General features: G+C 45.8%; 1 protein-coding gene across 2 annotated transcripts; it reads right to left on the bottom strand.

Moving 5' to 3' along the window:
- Positions 1-2,298: 2,298 nt before the first annotated feature.
- On the bottom strand, positions 2,299-19,502 carry TSKU (tsukushi, small leucine rich proteoglycan). Of its 2 annotated transcripts, XM_083170186.1 has the most exons (3): positions 19,177-19,502; positions 9,219-9,353; positions 2,299-3,603 (listed from the first exon to the last, which is right to left on the bottom strand). In XM_083170186.1, the coding sequence occupies exon 3, from the start codon at positions 3,593-3,595 to the stop codon at positions 2,540-2,542; it is 1,056 nt and encodes a 351-aa protein (XP_083026312.1). In that variant the 5' UTR covers positions 3,596-3,603; positions 9,219-9,353; positions 19,177-19,502; the 3' UTR covers positions 2,299-2,539. The 2 variants fall into 2 exon arrangements, with proteins under 2 accessions (XP_083026312.1, XP_083026311.1); XM_083170185.1 differs by lacking the exon at positions 9,219-9,353 and having other exon boundaries at positions 19,177-19,501.
- Between the last annotated feature and the right edge of the window lie 575 nt (positions 19,503-20,077).

Raw genomic sequence — 20,077 nt, 5'->3', positions numbered from 1 at the left:
TGCCTGCCCCTGACCTGGGACTTTGCGCCAAGAGAGATTTCTGCAGCAGAGGAGGCGGGCAGAAGGGTTGTGACATCACACGGTGTGGAAGAAACGCCGGGTCACAGCGAGTATGCGGCGCAGGGGGAAAGCCTTCCACCGCGCCCCCCTCACATGCTATGCTGACATTGCATCCATCGGCGCTGGAGATGAGGGTCCGTGTAGCTGATGCCAGAAGAGCCTAGGACACTGCAGGTTGCGGTAGCAGCCAGGAAGAAAAAAAAATCCTGTGTACAGCACTAGACATCTGCAGATGCAGTGGGCAGGGCCGGTGTAAGGCTTATCAGCACCCTAGGCAAAACTTTTACCTACTGGAGGCTCCCAAAAATCATTTGGTCCTCCCAGCCCTTCCCGGAAGATGGACAAGTCTCCCTTGCTTTCCCTGGAGGCCTTTCTTTGACACTCACAACAGAGTACAAGTAGGAGGGGGCAGTAAAATAGGGAAGTATGCCTCAAGGAAAAGTATGGTGGTGAGGTCTTAGAAGTTGCACATTCCTCATAGACAGCCATGATTTTTTGATCGGCAGACTTGATGGCGCCCCCCCAGATCCTGGCGCCCTAGGCAGCTGCCTAATGGTAGAGCCGATCCTGGCTGTGGGCCTACTTTTGAGGTTTATTTGCAACTTATTGTATGCTGTTTTTTTAAATAAATAAAGTTAAAAATTACTTTTTGTATTATTTAATGTAGCAGATTTTAAGCTTTTTATGTTGCATATAAACTGGTCTCTATTTATTAGCATCATCAAGTTCGTCACTTCAGCCCATAGAGAAGCTCAGCAGAAGAGCCCTCTAGTGGGCATGGTAGGAAGTGATTTCTACTTATGACCTTACGGCCAGCTTTAAACCTCATCCGGTTTGTGAAAAAACATGTTCTGAATTTTCATATAAAACAACATCTACAAAGATCAGAATCCGATGCTGGGGCTAGCTGGCTTACTGGGTGGTTAGAAATATAATGCAGACCCGTTAGCTAGACACTCGCTTAGCGAACAGGTCGGTGGCACCCCAACGTGCGCGCCCCCTTCCATGTCTAGCATGCAAGGGGATGTATACGAGAACGCATCCGCTCAATATATGGTCGCTGACCATCCAACGATTTTTCGACCCGTCGGTAATAAAAGTCAGTCATGGGACGTTAAACATCAGCCCCAAGCAAGCATCGGCCCATCTGCGGTCCCAGGGAAACGTCCGGCATTTTTACGGAGATGCCCATAAATCACTGGATGTCCCCCTGCAGCTGCAATCTGCCCACCCCCCGGTACTCCCCTTAGTGTGCCAACGTCTTGGCAAGTGTGGTACCCGCCAAAGGAGTTTGCACAGGGTCCATACCATCGGACACTGGCTGAATTCAGACCCTGCTGAAAGGTGTGAATCGGCCCCTAATTTCACCATAAGGCTACGAGGATAGAGGGAAGCTACAATAGCTATGTTAGTTTTTAATTTACCAAAATGTAGGTGGGAAAGTCTCACGAAATCCCCCATAGACAAATGTCCGCGGGGACCTTGTGATGCGAATCGCATCATTGTGGCCCCCCCCCCCGATGTGAAATGCCTGTTATACTGGCATTTCACAGCAGGGGGCATGGCCACAATGATGTGATTGCAAAGACCATGCCCCAAACAAGTTTCAATACGTCAGACCATTTCTCACCACGGTCCTGTTCACCACTTCTTCTAGCCTAAAAGTAGACTACCCTGCCTTACTGGGGTAATGGAACCTGTGCAGACATAATTAGATTTGGGTGGGTTATATTTTTTTCTGTGCAGGGTAAATACTGGAGGATTCATTTTAACACTGCAATTTAGATTTTTAGTTTGAACGCACTTCAACCAAATCTAACGCTCTCACATTGTTTTGCATTGTCCAGTTGTGTGTTTTTTGCTTTGCTAACAAATAGTTCATTGCAACCCAGTTGCACGGTTTGTACACACAGTTGGGCCAGACTTCTAAACAAAATAAAAAAGTGCTTAATTCAGTCTCTAGAACCCCATAGGGCAGTGACGGCTAACCTTGACACTCCAGCTGTTGTTGAACTACACATCCCAGCATGCTCTGCTATAGTTTTACTATTTGGCCATGCTAAAAAAAATGATGTAGGGCATGCTGGGATGTCAAAGTTAGCCATCACTGCCATAGGAGCTTCTGAACCCCTTCAGTGAATGGATTTTTTTAAATGATGTAATATTTTTTTATATTTTGTCAGTGTATCTAGTTAATTACATTAAACACCAAAAAATAAAATAAAAATGCCAATAAGCTAAAATTTAAAAACTTTGTTTTATTCAAGCATAGCACATATAAAAAAAAAAAAAAAAGTCTTTACTTATTGGTCGGTAATGGACACTCGTCCAAAAGTGGATTGGTAGGAATCTGTTTTGTGAAAAGTCAAATAAAAAAAAAAAATTAAAATAAATAAATTACGGACAATCCTTTTGCTTTCCCCAAAAAAAGGCACGTGGTCTCTCAGAGGCAGAGCTCTGTACACGAGAAGGAAAAAAATTACAACAAGTCTTGTGCAGACACCGATCCACGATCATTACGGCAAACCAGGACTTCCCTCCTGACCAGCCCGTTCTGTAGATGGAACTGGCTTTCCTTCATAGTCTTGACACAATGAATGTTTTTCCCCCAGGTAATACTTTTCATGGCTGGTAAGTATGTGAGTGTGTTCTTGGGTAAGGAGGCCAAACCCAAATTTATCAAGTTCAACTCTTGTAAGGAGTTCAAGCCAAAAAATACATCTTTGCTAAGAGTTTTTAGGTTGGGGTTGTTTGAAAAGTCAAGTACTTGGAGAGAGGATAACTCATTAAAGCTGTGTGGAGCGATCTCCGTTAAGTTCTCCATATTACTGAGCGACAGATGCGTTAAGTCTTTAAGACCCAAAAAGTCATTCTTGTCAATTTTAGAAATGGGGTTTTTATCCAAGTTAAGGTAACGTAAAGGAATTCCTTGAAGATTGCGGACAGAATGCAATCGGTTTCCTGATAGATTCAAACTCCGGATGTTTAGATTGGGATTATCCGAACTTCTTGATATAGAGCTGATCAAATTATTTGAAAGATCAATGCTTACGGCTTTTCCATTATTTTGAGAGGCAAAGGCATCAATCTTGATGTCCACTAACGTGTTAAAACTCAGGTCAAGTTCCACCAGGGGCGAATAAAAGAAATTTTGATCTGGAAGAGCCTCCAGCTGGTTGTGACTCAAATCTAAAGACTCCAGGTATCGCAATTTGGAGAACGTGGTAGAAGAGATTTTTACAATCCGGTTGTAACTCAAGTTAAGGTTGACCAAGGTGGTGTAACCAGGTCCAGACAACACCGACTCGTTGACATTTTCCAACTTGTTTGACGATAGGTCCAGGTAAGTTGTATCCAAAGGGATAGAGACTGGTAGAATGTGGGAACCTACCCCACTGCAATCCACTTTGGTCAGGCTGAAGCTGTCAAACAAACCATAGGATTCAACTTCACACGAACATCCCGGGAAGCAAGGCTTGCTGGCAGCAACAATGCTGGTGAGAAGCAGTAGACCGTACCAGGCAAAGAGCTCCATGGTTACACCTATGATGGGCAAGAAGACACAAAAATTTAGTCAAAATGATGCATGGACTGTTTTTAGATTAGTAACTATACGAATGAGATTTTGTTGTGCTTCAACTGCATAATGCATTGCAATGTTTTACCAACTTGAGGCTACAATAGATTGAAGAATGTTCATTAGTGATCCACAATGTAGGGATATCAGTCAGAATAGACTTGACAAATTTGGTGACCTGGTCAAGATTTCAGATGACGCGCAATACACAGTGGGGGGCATACTCCATTTTCTGACAGACCTTTGAAGTCTGAAGTGTTAATGGAGGTCAAAACAGGTCTAGACAGGATTCCTTCAATGCGAGGCGTTTTACTATTTACCCTTCTGAAAGTTACTTCATTGATGGCCATAAAGAAAACAATTCAAAGAATGCCTACAGCTCTGCTGAATGAAATGTGAAAGTTTTCGAGGAGAAAAAAAAAAAAAAAAACCCACATGCAACACAAACAAATCAAACACTCTTTAGATTTAAAATTAAAATACACATTCTAGTATCGAAGACCAGCTAATTCAGCTGGGTAGCCAAAAAAAAAAAAGGAGCAGATCTGCTAGTCAAATAGTCACACCTGTGGTCAGAACCTCCCTCCCCCCCCCCCCCCCCCCCCCCAAAACCCGTAGCATAAATCAGAGGACAGCTATAAAAAAAAAAAAAAAAAAAATTACATATTTATTATTTAAACTTTGTGTGTTTTCAGACTTATAGATAGCGCTGTAGTATGGTGTGTTCAATGATTTTTGCGAGCTGTGACAGAAAGCAGTGCTGATTGATCGCTGTCACAGCTCGCAGGGTCAGTATTCAACCGACCCCCTGCACAGGCCGTTTTCCCCTCACTAGGCTTGCGTAGCAACGAGGAAACGTTGTGTGTGGCCGCTAAAACAGCAAGGATCGTGGCTAAATGCAGCGGGCTGCCTGCATTAGCCGCGAGCCTCGCTGTTCGGGGGAATCCTCGCAATTCTCTGACAGCGAGGATTCCCCCGGAATATAGAATAGGGTGAGCGGCAGGGGTTAAATGGTGAGGATCGCTTGTTTTCGACGATCCCCGTCAATTAACCCCCTCGCCAGCCGCATTGAATACGGCCCAGTGTATCATGGATGTTTATGGCAACAACAGTCACATGAAATAGTGAGCAGAGGCGCTTTGGAATGCCTGAAAAAGAGCAAAACAAGACAAACACCAAAAAATAAAAATACCAGGAAGATCATTTAAGGATCAAAAGAGAGAGTGGAAGGATTGAGCCAATGGAAAATAAGAGCGAAGAATGGAAGAATATACAGCTGTACAGAGCACCGTAAAACAGGGACAAAATGGCGATCCTATACATGGCTGCCAGGACTCCAGTCAGAAAAGGGTCCAGGATCGGAGTTTACAGAGTATAATGCGTCATAAACAAAGTTAAAATTTCACTTAAAGCTATATAGAGGTTGAGAAGTGCCGTGGACAATCAAGGTCTCCCCAGGCATGGGGAAGGGGGGGCCCTGCCTATTGTCAGTCCAGGGCCCCACAATTTCTGATGGCAACGCTGATTCCATACAGACGAAAAAAAAAAACCCTGTGGAAGATACACTCCCTCAATCCACACAACTCAAACCCTAATCCCCCAAATCTTACCCAGAAGACAATACCTCTAAAGTATAATTTGCAAAATGTATCTTTTGCGATAAAGTTTTTAAGGTATTTGTGTAGTTTCACGGCGGCAGTTACGCAGTTAGCGTAGCGTCCCTGTCAGAATCAGCGTAGTGTTCCGGCAGCCAGCGTAGTCAGCGTCCCTGTCAGAATTAGCGTAGTGTTCCTGAGGCTCGCTTAAGTAGTTAGCATAGGCAGTCAGGCGTCCCTGTCAGTATCAGCTTCGTGTTCCCACCCGTTCGCGGGCTAGCCAGAGCTTCCGTAGTCAGTCAGTGTTACGCAGTTAGTGTAGTCAGTCAGCGCTTATTACGTTATGTGGGAACCATTGACCATTTTAACCTGGCTGACATGACAGGTGTGAATGTGTTCCCGAGACACCCCCACTATCAACGCCAGCCCATAGCGTGGCGAGCGGACCAGGTACGCGTCCTCCGACTTGTTTATAACCCCACTATCCACGTCGGCGTGGAGTTGATTATCTAAAGTTTGGCGAGCGCAGCGAGGAGAGCCGCGGAACACAAGTCAAGTAACCTGCGTGCGCTTGCCAAAAGTTATAAAATAAACTCCACTCCGACATGGATAGTGGGGTATGAACAAGTCGGGAGGACGCGTACTTTGCGCAGGAGACGCACGCGCTACCGAACCCCTAACCCTGTCGGCAGGGTTGCCGTACCCTGCCGCAATACTTACTGAGACGCACAAGCACCAGAACGGTTAACAAGACTGTAGGCTATACAAAAAGCATTCTCTCTGTGTCCCCAATGTGTTTGCGGAAAACATATAGCCTGTCACTTAGGAAGACATTTGATAAAACAGCAACTTGCAGAATCAATAAACCTATTTCTTCTCTACTTTCCTCAGCCTAAAATTTGTGCCACCAGAGCAAACAAAGGAATTTATCTCCCATTGCGCCACCCCCCAAATCCGGTAGCGAAATATTGCATTCAATTCAGACTAAATCTGGAATAATGCAGATAACAAAATAAAAATTACAGGTCACAGAGTTGCATAATGGTGTATAGAATACACAAAGACATAAAACACACAGCTGCAGCTTTCCGTTCCTCCAGGTTGCAAAGCATCCTGTTAGCAGAGCCGTGTGGGATAACGTGAGCAGATAATTAGGACACCGCCGGCAGCGGTATCTGCTCGGATGTTATTGTACAGTTTGCCGTGATTGCTGGTACATAGCTAATGTGCTCGTTTTAACAAGAAGTGTGAACAGCCCATCGCGTGCAGGTTAATCGGGGTTTGCCATTTTATATGGTGCCGCGGCCCAGGGAAGAAGAACGCTTGTAGTCCCTTGTGGGACGCCCATTAGGTGTGAGACACCTGGTCGTTTATCTGGGCGATTAGTGGGTACCAGCTTAGCGCAGAAAGACTTGGAACAATCAGGACAGGAACGCTGTTCAATTAGTAGTTATTTGCAATCATGTTTTGAATATTTAAATAATCATTATTATGCTTTTATATTATATCCAGCCATAGGAGCAGCCGACACAGAAGTATAGGACAGGAGTAGAACGCTACAATTGTAGTACTTCTATTGCCAATCTTCCTCTTCCTTGCGTGGGGTGTCCCTCTCTGCTGTGGTGCTTCTAGCACAGCGTGGTCTGTATTTCAGCACTGATATGCAGACCACACTGTGCTAGAGGTACCACATCGTTCTCATCTACGATTGCATCCAGCAGGCTATCGCCGCACCCCCCCCTCCCTAATCCCACTGATACTAGTATGCGCGACATTGAGGACAAAACTCATTGTCATGGATACTTGGACGGCAGAGAGAATCCCCCCAGCCGGGGGACAGTGGGGAGATCTGCAGCTTATGCTGCAATAATATCCCTCAGTCAGTCATCTGCGCCGGGAGAGAGATTTTACTTCCCCACCCATCTAACGCACAGGAAGAATGTGAGCCAAGGGCGGCACAGCTGTACTGTATTATACACGTGCAGAGGGGTCATGCAGAGAGCATTATGGAAATGAGGAGCTGTACAGACCAGTCCTTGTATGCAAGGGGTCTGGGGGTCCGTGAGCAAGCAACACTGAACAAGGAGGAAGTTCTGCAGCTGAGGACAAACGTTGTACAACAGTGTGAGGAGGCAAATGGAGGCAGCAGGAAGCCGCAGACTGAGAGTTATATAGTGGGAGGAGCAGGGTCCCCAGCAGCACAGAGTATATCAGGGGATGAGTGATGTGTCAGTGAGGAAAGAGCTACATTTGACAGGGGCAGTGACATGGGGCCTTATTTTGGTTCATTCTTTCTGATAAAATCCTACTTAGATGGGCAAAACCATGTGCACTGCAGGTGGGGCAGGTGTTACTTGTGTAGAGAGAATTAGATTTGGGTGGGGTTTTACTTCAAAGTGAGATCTATATTGCAGTGTAAAAATAAAGCAGTCAGTATTTTCCCTGCACAGAAACAAAATTACTCACCCAAATATAATTCTCTCTGCACATGTTACATCTGCCCCCCCTGCAGTGCACATGGTTTTGTCCATCTAAGAAGGATTTTGTCAGAAAGAATGAACCAAAATAAGGCCCTTGATGAGGGGAGGGGAATGGGGGCAGCACCGAGCCACAGACTGAGAGCTATATAGTGGGAGGAGCAGCGACCCCAGCAGCACAGAGCATATTAGGAGATGAGTGATGTGTCAGGGAGGAGAGGACTGCATGCGACAGGGACACGATGTGAGGAGGGGAATGGAGGCAGCAGGAAGTCACAGACCGTGCTGCTGGAGGACCCAGCTCCTCTCATTATATAAAACTATATAAAAAAAAAAAAAAAAAAAAAAAAAAAAAATAATATATATATATATATATCCCTATAGGTTGTAGCAATAAAAATAACTTCTCTTTTAACCTGCAATAGCAAACAGCTTTTTTGTGCACTGGGATAAGAGTGTACCTAAAGCTACTCTGTCTTATCCTAAGGCAACTCCAAAATATAATAAAAGAACTCTAATGAGATAAACACATGGCTAAACTGAGAGAGAGAGATGTAATAATGTAGTACAGGGCGGCACGTACAATCTTTCAGATAAACGTAATCAGAACACTCCCTTTAAGGAATACTTTACATGTCATCCACAAAATCTACTGCTTCAACATCTATGTTCGCACACGCAATCTCTAGGTTAATAATTATAATAACCCTTGTCTGCGCCCCCCCCCCCCCTTTTACAATGTACGTTGTCACGAGGCTCATGTGGCTTTTTCTTCTCTTACTCTCTAGTGCAGCCCCAATCCCTCGGTCTCTGCCACCCTGATGTAGCAATATCTATATACCATGCACTTGCGCTGCATTGTCTTGTACGGCGAGTTGTGGCTTTCTTGTTTATGTACTGTGTTAGGCGCTGCAGACCTCTTGTGGCGCCATATAACTAATAAGAATATTAATAAGCATAAGAAACATTACATTATGGCACCTAAGGATTGGGTGTATATATATGACGCGCTCTCAAGATCCAACACCCTTTAAATCCTTTAGCTGCCAAACAAACATAGCTGACCCAAGTCTTCACATTATGGGCAGTATGTAATGAACTCCCAAAATAAGTCAAACCTCAAAAAAAATTCCATTTGCAGAGGTTAAGTTTTGCCCATTTGTATCATTGTGCCCATATGTATCAAGCTTCAGAAAGCAGGCTATAGGCCCCCCACAACTTGCTTGCACAAAACCGACACCCCTGTTAGAATCCCTGAAGACCCCAAATCACTCTCAGAAGAACGGCCCGGAGTGTAGTTATTAATGCACACAATGTTAAACTAAGTACCAGATACAACCGGTCCTAACTGGCATCTGCCAAACACTGCGACAGTTAGGAGCTGGTTGGTTGGTGGTTTATCACTCTCTATTTGAGCAATTTTCAAGCTTAGTACATCTGGCCCAGTAAGAGGTAATTAGGGAAGAATGGAGCATTCCCCGTCCACTGGGCACCATGCAGGATACTTACATTGTTTTCAGAGGACCTGGCAGGATACGGAAGAGGAGGACAGCACAAGGTATGGCCGGCTAAAGTCCAGACCGTGTTACTGCGACGGCTGCTGCCTATGGGACAGCAGAGAACATGCAGCCGCTACGTTACAGCCTGCGGGAACAAAAGGCAGAGTGACACCAACTTCACAGAGTGGGAAAAGTCCCTGTCGGTCTGTTGCACGGAGGACACAAAAGATCCCCTGTGCGAATTCAAGACGGGGCTGGGAGTGGGCAGGGACAGGCCCGGTCCTGGCTGGAATACCAATTATCTCCCATTCTGTCACTACCACAATCATCCCTGTGACACGACTCAGGGAGCAACGCAGGCTGGAACGTCACAGCAAGGCGTCAGGGATGCATTTATCTATATCCAAAATCCTTAGATTATGTAGGCATCTCAATAGTTAGATGTTTCCCATAGCAACCAGATTCCAGCACTCTGCATCTGTCAAAAGCAGTTCCTCTTCCCTGCTTGGGATGTCCGCTCTCTGATGTGGAGCTTCTAGCACAGAGTGGTCTGTATTACAGCACCTATAAGCAGACCAGGCATGTGCTAGAATCACCACAGCAAGAAGCAACGCCCCAACCGTGGTAGAGGAACTGCACCACTTTTGGTTGCTATGGGCAACTTCTTACTACCAAAAACACACTTTAGTAAATGTACCCCCAGTCACCACCCACAAACATCCAATGCATTTGCAATTTATTTCTCTATGCCTCTGACACTGCACCTCTGTATCCAGCCGCGCTCACAGGATAAAACTGCGCCCGACTCCGTGAACATAGGCACGGAATGCTACCCAGAATCGGGCCCAGATACTTTACAGAGAATCTGTGCCCATGAGGTAATAGTATGCTGCATTACCTGGGCCTTTCACTTGGCAGCCTCCATAGGGACCAAGAAATCATGGAGGACTCTGGGATCTGGGGCAGTGGTAGCATCGACAGCCAACGTCTGACTGGATAACTGCAACACCCTAAAAGGTAAATGGACTGAAGCTTCTACAAATTAAAATAGGTTGTGATGTTTCCCATAGCAACCAATAGGATCCTGTCTATCATTACTCTATTGCATCCTAGGAAATAATAGACGGAATCCTATCGGCAACATCACATCTTTTATTCTTCAGAAGAGTTAGTAAATTTATCTCTAAAAGTCAGTACTGGGTATCACCCACATCAGTGGTTCCCAACCTGGGGTACTAGTACCCCCTGGGGGTACTCTGCAGACAAGTTGGGGGTACTTGAAATATTGTTAATGGTGGAAGAAGAAAAAGTTTTTCGATGGCAGAAGATGACTCCCATTGCAATGGAGACAAACCACGTTGAGTCAGTTTCATCTGCAGTGTCATCAGCGTCTCCTTGTGCTTTTGCCTGACCAGCAATCCACTGGGAGCTACCCGCGCTGCCCTCAGGCATCAGCAATCATCTGCCCCGCACTGACATGGGTGGAGAAAGCAGTGGCATTAATCCTAAGGGCATTACTGTGAGCCCTGGAGACAGTACACAACCAGCGGCCAGGCACGGAGGGGCCCAATTCCTAGCTTCACACTATTCCTCTGCTACGCCCTAATACAAGTACACGCATATTGCTCACTTCCATTCCACTCGGAAGTACTGTGGATATATCAAATTGGGAGGAGGGGCCGAGTGGTCGGTTGTTTATCACTCTCCATTTTATCACTTTTGAAGCTTTTTAGTGTGTATCTAATAGGGAGTTACAGCTGTAAGACCTCCATACTGATCACAAGGAGTGCTGCATTTATCACTTGTCCCCTGTAGTTTACTGAACATCTGTAATAGTTTTACAAGTGGTCTTAAAACAAGATTGCTCATGCCAAGTTGGGCGTAGCGTAGCTGGAACACTTAGTATTCAGCCCCGGTCTCCGACCAGCAGGATGGACTGGGAGCCAGGCTCGGGTGCCTGGAGACACTCCGGGATTGTGAGAACATCAGCCGCTACAGGGTGTAACTGGAGGAATGGCCTGCGCTTCTCACTGCCCCCATCGCAAAATAGCTGACGTGATAAATCAGCATTTCTGTGCAGATATCGATGGACTGTAATATACAAATGACGTTTAAACTTTGCTGCAAAGCACTGCCAATGTCCGCTGGGAAAAAATAAAATAATAATAATGTAAAGATGTGAGGTAAAGTTCAGGAGTAAGCAATCAGTGGCACTCCTGCTGCTGTGGAACTACATCTCCCAGCTTGCCCTGCCCAGTTTTTCGGCTAGGCCATACTAAAACTGTGGCAGGTTATGCGGGCATATGTAGTTCTCTGTCTGAGCGAAGTCAGTGTGCCAAGAGATAATATTTACCGGGAAACGGTCGTATTGTCGATAGCACTTGGGTTGACAGTCATTAGGTCGACACCGTTGGGTTGATAGGTCGACATGGTTTTTTTCACTGTTTTTTGAGCCGACGTGCCAACAGGCGGTATTTCATGCCCTACCATCCACTAGGGCATGGGTCTTCAAACTGCGGCCCTCCAGATGTTGTGAAACTACAAATCCCAGCATGCCTTGCCACAGTTTTGCTATAAGGGAGTGTTAAAATTGTGGCAAGGCATGCTGGGATTTGTAGTTTCACAACATCTGGAGGGCCACAGTTTGAAGACCCATGCACTAGGGCGTGGTGTGAGAACAAAATAGTGTGCCCGAAGCATTGTGAGCAATGCGAGGGGCTGCGGTTGACTTCCAACGGTGTCCATGTCGACTGTGTCAACATTCGGGTAAAAAAAAAAAAGTGAAAAAACCCATGTCGATAAAAGGATCCACACCCATATTTACCTATAGTAATTTGGTAGAGTTATAAATTATATCATTATCATCATCGTGATAAGAGCTGCCCTTTGTGAAGCAGCCAGCGAGGGGTGAGTGGGTCTACGGCGGCTCTCCACCCTCCTGCGGGGCTCCGCCTCTTCCTCCCTGCATCCGGAAGGGGAAGTACGGGGCTAGGGAGGAGGAGGTCACTGGTCCAGGCAGTTCAGCAGGAGGCGGCCAGGACAAGTGAGGGAGGGTCTGCGGTAAGAAGCCCATAGGCTTCTATGGGATATCCGTGTGTGTGGCACTGCTGTCAGATTGTATTTGTAGCCCCCCCTCCCCTGATTTTGCTGGCAATACTTCCTGCAGCATAAACCCAGTGTGTGGGTTTTCCTGCATACCAAAATGCTGTAAAAACCCATATAATGGGGTTTTTACTGCATTTTTGATTGAGTGCATATATCCCTGGTGGGATCGCTTAGAACAGTGGTGTCAAAATCATGGCTCTCCAGCTGTTGCGGAGTTACACTTTCCAGCATGCCTTGCCACAGATTTAGCAATCCAAAAATCTGTGGCATGGAATGCTGGGATGTGTAGTTCCACAACAGCTGAAGGGCCATGAGTTTGACACCACTGGCTCAAAAAAATGCCGTGAAATCACCCCGTGTGTATACCCCCTTACTGAGAGCCTCATTGGGCCCTAAACATTTCTACCCAAACAAAAGTAACTTCATTTGAGTGTGAATCACAAGGTCGATGGTGTCTAGGTCGACATGGAAAAAAGGATGACTCATTTTTTCAGCATGGGGGTTTGCACTTTTTTGTACGTTCGATATGGACAGTCAATTAGTGTAGAGCCGCTCAAATATTTCCAATTGTATTCTATGTGGATGAAATCCAAAGAAAATTAAAAAAAAAATGCATGTGTCGACATGTCTGTCAACCCATCATCTGGACACCACCTAATTTATGGGCACAAGAGTGCAAAATACTGGACTAAAGGTCCATACACACTGGGCGATTCCTCCCCCCCCAATATATACAGTACACCCAATGGGATTCCGAGATCAGATTTTACATACGCTGTCAGCTTTCTAAAACACTTCCCCCGAAGACCAATTGCAGAAATTGCTTTACAGACAGGTTATCTACATCTGATCCTAGCCTGGGGCAGCCTCATCTCACTGACAGGTCGGCCACAAATCCCACCAGCCCTCCGGCCCAGGGGAGTTGCAGGCCCTGGTCCAGGGGAGCCGCCGGTTGGGCCAGGCCTGGCATAATGCATGCCCTCCCTTTTGAAAGTAGAATGTAAAGCGCAAACATTTTGTAACAAGGTCAAATTAAAAGGAAAGAGCTTAAACCAAATACTGTATATTGTGGCGCATCTTCCATTACCAACAATGCACTGGCAAAATACATATGGTCTCGTGCGCTCAAGCAATATCAACGCAGCTTAGCAATTCATTAGGAGCTGGCGACAGGAGGTGTAAATGCCTCATGCCTCTGTAGCGGCTTGACAATTACCATCTGTTGGGCTCTGTTTAAAAATGTACTGCAACAGCTGATAAGCAGATTTAATGAGACCACCAGCAGCAGACCACAGTCTCTGTGCATTGTGTGATCAGGGAGAGGGCTGGCCTGCAGCAATCACTATTACAGCCGAACCGCTGACAACCACACAACCAGTCCCACCACATCCTCTTGTGGCTGCTGTGTGATCAGAGACACAGAGTTAACCCTGCCCACAAAGACAAGCAGCCCACGGAGGGGTAGCACGCAGCCCTTAGGGACCCCGAAATATACTTCCATTACAGACCACAATACACATTCCAGTAGAGGATACAATAACAGTACATGACTGGGCCAGCAGCATAAATGTATGCCCAAGTGTTCTCGTCTGCGAGATTGTGGGGCAGACGTACCAATAGTCGCATGCGATTTCCCTGGAACTCCATGGCGACAGGATCTCATAGGATGCATTGTATGCAGCCCTTTTGCATACAATGCGTCATAGGAGATCCCAATCATGGCTGCAGGATCAGATAAATGCAGGGACTTACCGGGAAAATGGTCCCTGGATCAAGCAGGGACATTCTCGGGTTGGCCCCTTTCACACCACCCTTGTCCCTGCATTTTCTGGTGTGAGGTGGACAGCGGGGTACAGACTGCGGGGATCCAGGCAGCGGTGTCTGGGCGCTTGTAGTGCTACTTGCCGGGCAGGAAGCACTGCTGGATTAGAAAAAAAAAAACTACTGACCGGATGATAGGTTTTCAAATTCAACAGCGCTTCCCGGCAAATAGTGCTACAAGCACCCAGCTGCTGCTGCCGCCTGGATCCCCGCAGTCGGGACCCCGTCACCTGGGTTAGTACCTTTCACACCAGCCAGTAACCCTGGCTGGTCGCGGGAGCAACCTAGCTAGCAGGGTTGGAAATCCCAGCAAATTTTTCTGAGAATTTAGCCCGGAAACCTGTCACACCAGCGCTAGTCCCGGGGCCAACCCGCGAATTTTGGCTGGTGTGAAAGGGGAGTGAAACGTGGACTGACCGAGCTGTTTGACCTGTGAACATGTACGGATGCTTTGGCATACACACACACTACATGAAGTTTGTTTTTGTGAAGTACTCCGGGACTCTCTAGTATGACGGGATAATGAAGGCAGTCATTGTTCACTTTTAATTTGTTGCAGAAAAGTCCCTGCATTCTTGAGAGCCTGTCAGCTACGTACAAATGCTAGTTTGGAAGCACAAGACAGAAGGAAACGCTCTGCAAGTAAGAACTTTCAGCACAACCCATCTACCGGATCCCTGGTCAAGTAAACGCCAGGAATTGCTGCCATGACATAAGACAATAGGGGACATAAGAGACCTTAGGACACCTTGCGGAAGGGGCTTGTTATTCTTAGAAAGCTTAATATCAGGATCTATATCACACAGCAAGAGACTCCGCAGACACGGAACACTGCCACAATCAGTCAGCATCCAGAATCCCGTTAGCCAGCGACAGATGACTATTCACAAGTACATACATCTCTCTCTCACATCTGCGGTTTTACACAACTAGTAAGTCACATCCTAAACCAGCTGGAGGAGTTCCCCACCCTGAGGGGATATGTAAGAGGAGGGGAGGGGGAGATATACAATGCAATGTATCGTCCGTTAATGTTCCATCTTCCTTACCCAGTTACAGCCAAAGCTGCACAGAAATTCTGGTTTGTTTTATCATTTAAAGATACCGTTCTAGAATGGGAGGGGCTATGTATTATTAATTGCAATTAAATCGGCAGCCCACATTGTGGAGGGAGTTTTCTTTACCATTCAAAATACCGACACGCATTTGCAGACAGTCAAAATGCTGACATGGTCCAAATGTCAACACGTTTTTGTCTATGTGAACAGAGACTGTATAAGTATACTGCGTCCACTCAGATGGCTCGCTGCGCTTAGCACACTTAAATTATAACCCTATGCCCACTTGGATCGTGAAGTCGGTTTCAAAGAAAAGGAAAAATAAATAAATAATGAAAAACTCATGTCGGCTTTGACATGTTGACATTTTGACCATCTGCCAATGGTTGTCAGCATTTTAACAGTCAGTAAACTGACTGCATTCCCATTGGCGGAATCTTTTACCTTTTTTTAGGAGGCTCATCCTAGCAATGTAACACTGCGCAAGCGATCAGTGGCAGTTACCGCAGCTGGACGGAATCATCTGGGGGAGGGATCAGAAAAGATCCATCGTCTATGTAATAGCCTCCATAGGAGTTAATGCCAACTGAAAACAGCATTAACCAATGGAGTAACTCTCTTTTTTGGATACTTAGAAGGAAAGACCGTCGTGCTGTTAAGAATGGGGATTGTGCAATGGAAGCGCCAAATAGTTATGGTATAAAAATGTCGACATGCACAAGGGACAGCAACAAGTTGACACAAGCCAGGCATCTCTTTACCATTCCCATGCGGACTCCTCGTGTATGGTAAATTATGAAGAAGTATACAACAAATCAGGACAAATTCATGTCGACTTTTTCCACGTTGATCCTTTTGCTTGTGTTCGTCTTGCGGTATCGACCAGATACAGCGACAATTAGCCTTTCACTAGAGATTATCTCTGCATTTGGTATTGGTACATAACCAGGATACATAAAGTCATGTTATGAAAGGCAGGCTTCATAAATATGACCCAAAGGGGTTTATTTAGTGAGCGAAACCTCCGCTTCACAGATTTAAACCTGAACTTTAAAAATGGACGAAGCTTTTAATAGTAAAACACAGAGTACAGTTTGTGTTAAGAACACAACACCTGTTAATGATAATAATTATTTTATTTATATAGCGCTCTTCCTCCAGAGACTGAGGAAGCCGCCGAGCGTGTTATCAGGCGGAGAAACGCGTTTTTGAAGTGAGCCTCTTTGATACCTGACCCTGCATTGCTTAACAGTAACAACGCTGTGGTGGATTACAAATACCTACAATTAGGTGCCTGGAAGCAGGAGTAAGTCTCCTATTTGGAAAAATTGTATCCGGATAACCATCTGGTAATTGGAGTGACTGACCTTGCTATTTATGCCACAAGCGTCTGACCCAATGAAAAGGGTCCACATTCAAGTGCAGGACTGGTAACTATCTAATGCCTCATAGCCTCATTGATTGTGAACTGCTATTATAGCCTCAAAGCAAAAATCCTATGCAATATTGCAGTTCTTATATGTTGTTTGTTGTATGTCTAGTTTGTCTATGTGATAATTGTGCACAAATCTATAAATGAACTATACTCATTTTTAAATAAATATTTTTCATTTTTATAATTAATCTCATTGTGTTATAATTACTAAGCAGAACTGCGCTTCTTAAAAGCAACATACACCTAGGTGTTTGTTGCTTATCCTTTGTATGTTCCTTCCTCCAACAGGACTCAAGGCGCTCAACAGATAGAATGAATATAATACAGTACAGGAACAATGAAGTACAGAAAAGATTTTTATAGACTATACTTAAAGGAATTACGGAAATGCTTGATGAAACAGGAAAGTATTGAGTCTGTTTTTGAAGGATTCAACTTTGAGGGGAAGCGAGTTCCATAGAGTCGGAGACGCATGGCTGAAAGCTCGATGAATTACAGGAGATTCTAGGTACTGCTAAAAGTCCTTCATCTACAGATCGCAGTACTCGGCTGGGACAATATGGAATCAGAAGTTAAAAGTGAAGGCAAATCCTTTTGCAGCTTTCAAGTGTGTCCTCAAACCTTAATGAGCGCTCCCTTCAAACTTTATTGAACGGTGTCTGTGCAGAGCGTTAACGCATCTGGAACTGCAGAACACTTAAAAAAGTGCCATTTAGAGCCCAGACAGTTTTTTTTTTTTGGCACCCCTTCGTGTACAAAGAACAGACCAAAATGTCCCGAAAGTAGCTTCAAACAAATGTTTCTTAATTAGACATGTAAAGGTTTTCTTACTGCTCCCCCTTTAGCGGCCGCTCTGCATTTCCGGCACAGATGGGAAGCAGAATTTTTGGGGAATACTGCAATTCTGGAAAAAAGCCCCAGGGATCACAGCTGTGGGAACATGTTAAGGCTCAGGGTCATAAATTTGGCATACTGTAAAGCAGGAATTACTTGATAACCCTGGAAAATAGAATTACGGAGGACAGTATGGATTCTTGCAGGGAGGGAATGTGTGGCTTCTCGCTGGAACACAACCTCAGTAGGGTCTCAGCACTGTAATATTACACTGCACACCTGTCCATAGTTCCCTAAGGGACAGCTCCTACAGAGACTTGTGGTATTAGACTACGGAATGAAAGTCTAGCAGGTCCCCAGACATCTATTCTCAACAGTCCACCAATGCCTTACCGCTCCTGCCAAGCCGGCAAGTTTCCAATCAAACCCACTGCATGCAAGATGAGTCCGAGCATCACCGGACTATGATAAGGAGAAGGGGAAAAAATAATAATAATAAATCATCAGACTCCATTTCATTTGCAAAACTCCACTGTGGAATAAAACTTTCTGGGTGAAATGATTCTTTAAACCAGGGATGGGGAACTCTCCAGCTGTTGTTGAACCGCACATCCCAGCATTCTCTGCAAGAGTTTTAGCATGTTCAAATAGCAAACCTGTAGCACGGCATGCTGGGATGTGTAGTTCGACAACAGCTCAAGGGCCAAAAGGTTCCCCTTTCCTGCTGTGAGGGCAGTTTGCAGCTGCAAGATCTTCAAAGGTCTGGATATTTTCTCTCAAGGTAAATCTAAGCAAATGAAAAAAGTTAGAGTGCAAGCTCTTGCGCAGCGAATGTACTGTAACTGGCACCGCTTTGATATCCCGGTGGTCACATGAAATGTTTTTTATAAAAAAGGACAACAAAAATACAAACAAGTGACTCCAGTTCTGCTGAAGTTGCCGGAGGGAGCCCAGGCGGCCCTCAGCTGGGCAGCCCTTGTGAGGCTGCAGGGCAGAGCACAGGAGGAGGGTGCATGCTTTGCAGATGCTGATCAAATTACTTGCAGCCGTGGCAATTTCAACTCTGCTCCAGAGATGAGAACAGGGGGAAAACTAACCGCAAACCAGTGACAAATCCAGGTTCACACACAGTCAGATGTGCACTGACCTCTCCATACATTACGTCTACCCTAGACATATGCCAAAACCTGGGCCATAGGGGGGCTATAGGGCCACATTCCCCACTGCAAAAAATTACAAGTTTGTTTTATTTTTGAAAAGCAACTGTAACAAAAACTGTAAACACTGCAGTTAACTGCAAGGTCATAACACACACACATACATACTGTCTGCCACTCTCACCCCCCCATCCTCATCATATGTCCCATCTCATACGTGACAACTTCTATGAACAGTCATACACAGTAATCAGCCTGAGAAGACCAAACTAGAGGGATTGTCCGCTGGGAAGACTCCCAGGACCCAGACAGCCACCCCCCTCCCTGAATACACATGCAGACCCCCACCATGCCTGCTTGAAGCCACTTTTTGCATGTTAAACCCACAACGAGACAATCCGGGGGTGCCAGGGTTAAAGAGCATGCATGGACTGTGCACTGAAGTTTGCAAAGCCGGGGAGGTCCTGCCTCTAGCATGTCCCGGCATCCACCACCCAGGGCTGCACTGAATGCAGACACTCGGGGGTTACAGGACCCCAGCCCTCCCCTAGATCTTACCTGCAGGAGCTCTGTGCCGGATCCTCATAGATGGAGGGTTATCTGGGGCGGTTGTGACAATGCTCTCTCATCATGGGTGTGATCCCAATGTGCAAATCTTCCCTTCATTTATATCCACAGCAGCCTGTCCCTTCCTACAGCCCAGCAGGCAGCAGCACACCTATGCCCCCTCCCCTGAGAGCTGCCCTGTGGGGGGTGCTGGCATCAGCCCTGCTGCATTCTCTTGCACACACTGGTGAGAGTAGGGGAGAGAGAGATCCACTCTCAGCTCTGCCTGCACCGAGGGAGCGTCTGCCAAGAGCAGGAAACGCACAGTCTCTAGCTAAGGCACCGTGTGCTGCTGCTGCTGTGTGTGGGATGAGACTGTTACACGCTGCTCCTATTGGAGACAAAGTAACTCACACAGCTCAGAGGTTTAACCCCTTCATTGCAAGTTGCAATTTTTTCTTTAGAAACCTCTAGTTAGGGATTTATATGATCTTCCACATTGTCTGTTGGTTCCTTTCTAGATTAAAAAAAGTGTGTCACCATTGAGTTGTACATTTATAATGGTATTTATTATCAGTTATTATTTATATAGCCTGCAAACATTCCTCACAAGTCATCACCCCCAGTCCCTGCCCCGGTTTACAATCTGTAGGGCCTATGTATCAAAGTTCGGAGAGAGATAAAGTGGGGAGCTATAAAGTACCAGCCAATCGGCTTCTAACTACCATGTTACTGGCTGTGTTTGAAAAATGATAGGAGCTGATGGGCCGGTACTTTATCTCTCTCCAACTGGAGCAGCTAAAGCAGGGATGGGGAACCTAGTTCGGCCCTCCAGCTGTTGTTGAACTACACATCTCAGCATGCCCTTCTACAGTTTTGCTATTTGGTCCTGCTAAAACTGTTGCAGGGCATG

Source organism: Crinia signifera, chromosome 2, assembly GCF_055691185.1.
Source record: "Crinia signifera chromosome 2, ASM5569118v1, whole genome shotgun sequence".
Classification (NCBI taxonomy): Eukaryota; Metazoa; Chordata; class Amphibia; order Anura; family Myobatrachidae; genus Crinia; species Crinia signifera.
The sequence above is the reverse complement of the archived record's forward strand: the minus strand, read 5'-3'. Positions and strand labels throughout refer to the sequence as shown.

Coding starts and splice junctions, on each gene's coding strand:
- TSKU (XM_083170185.1), bottom strand. CDS start 19,204: ATGAGGATCCGGCACAGAGCTCCTGCAG. Junction 3,604..19,176: donor CCGGCACAGAGCTCCTGCAG/GTAAGATCTAGG, acceptor TGCCCATCATAG/GTGTAACCATGGAGCTCTTT.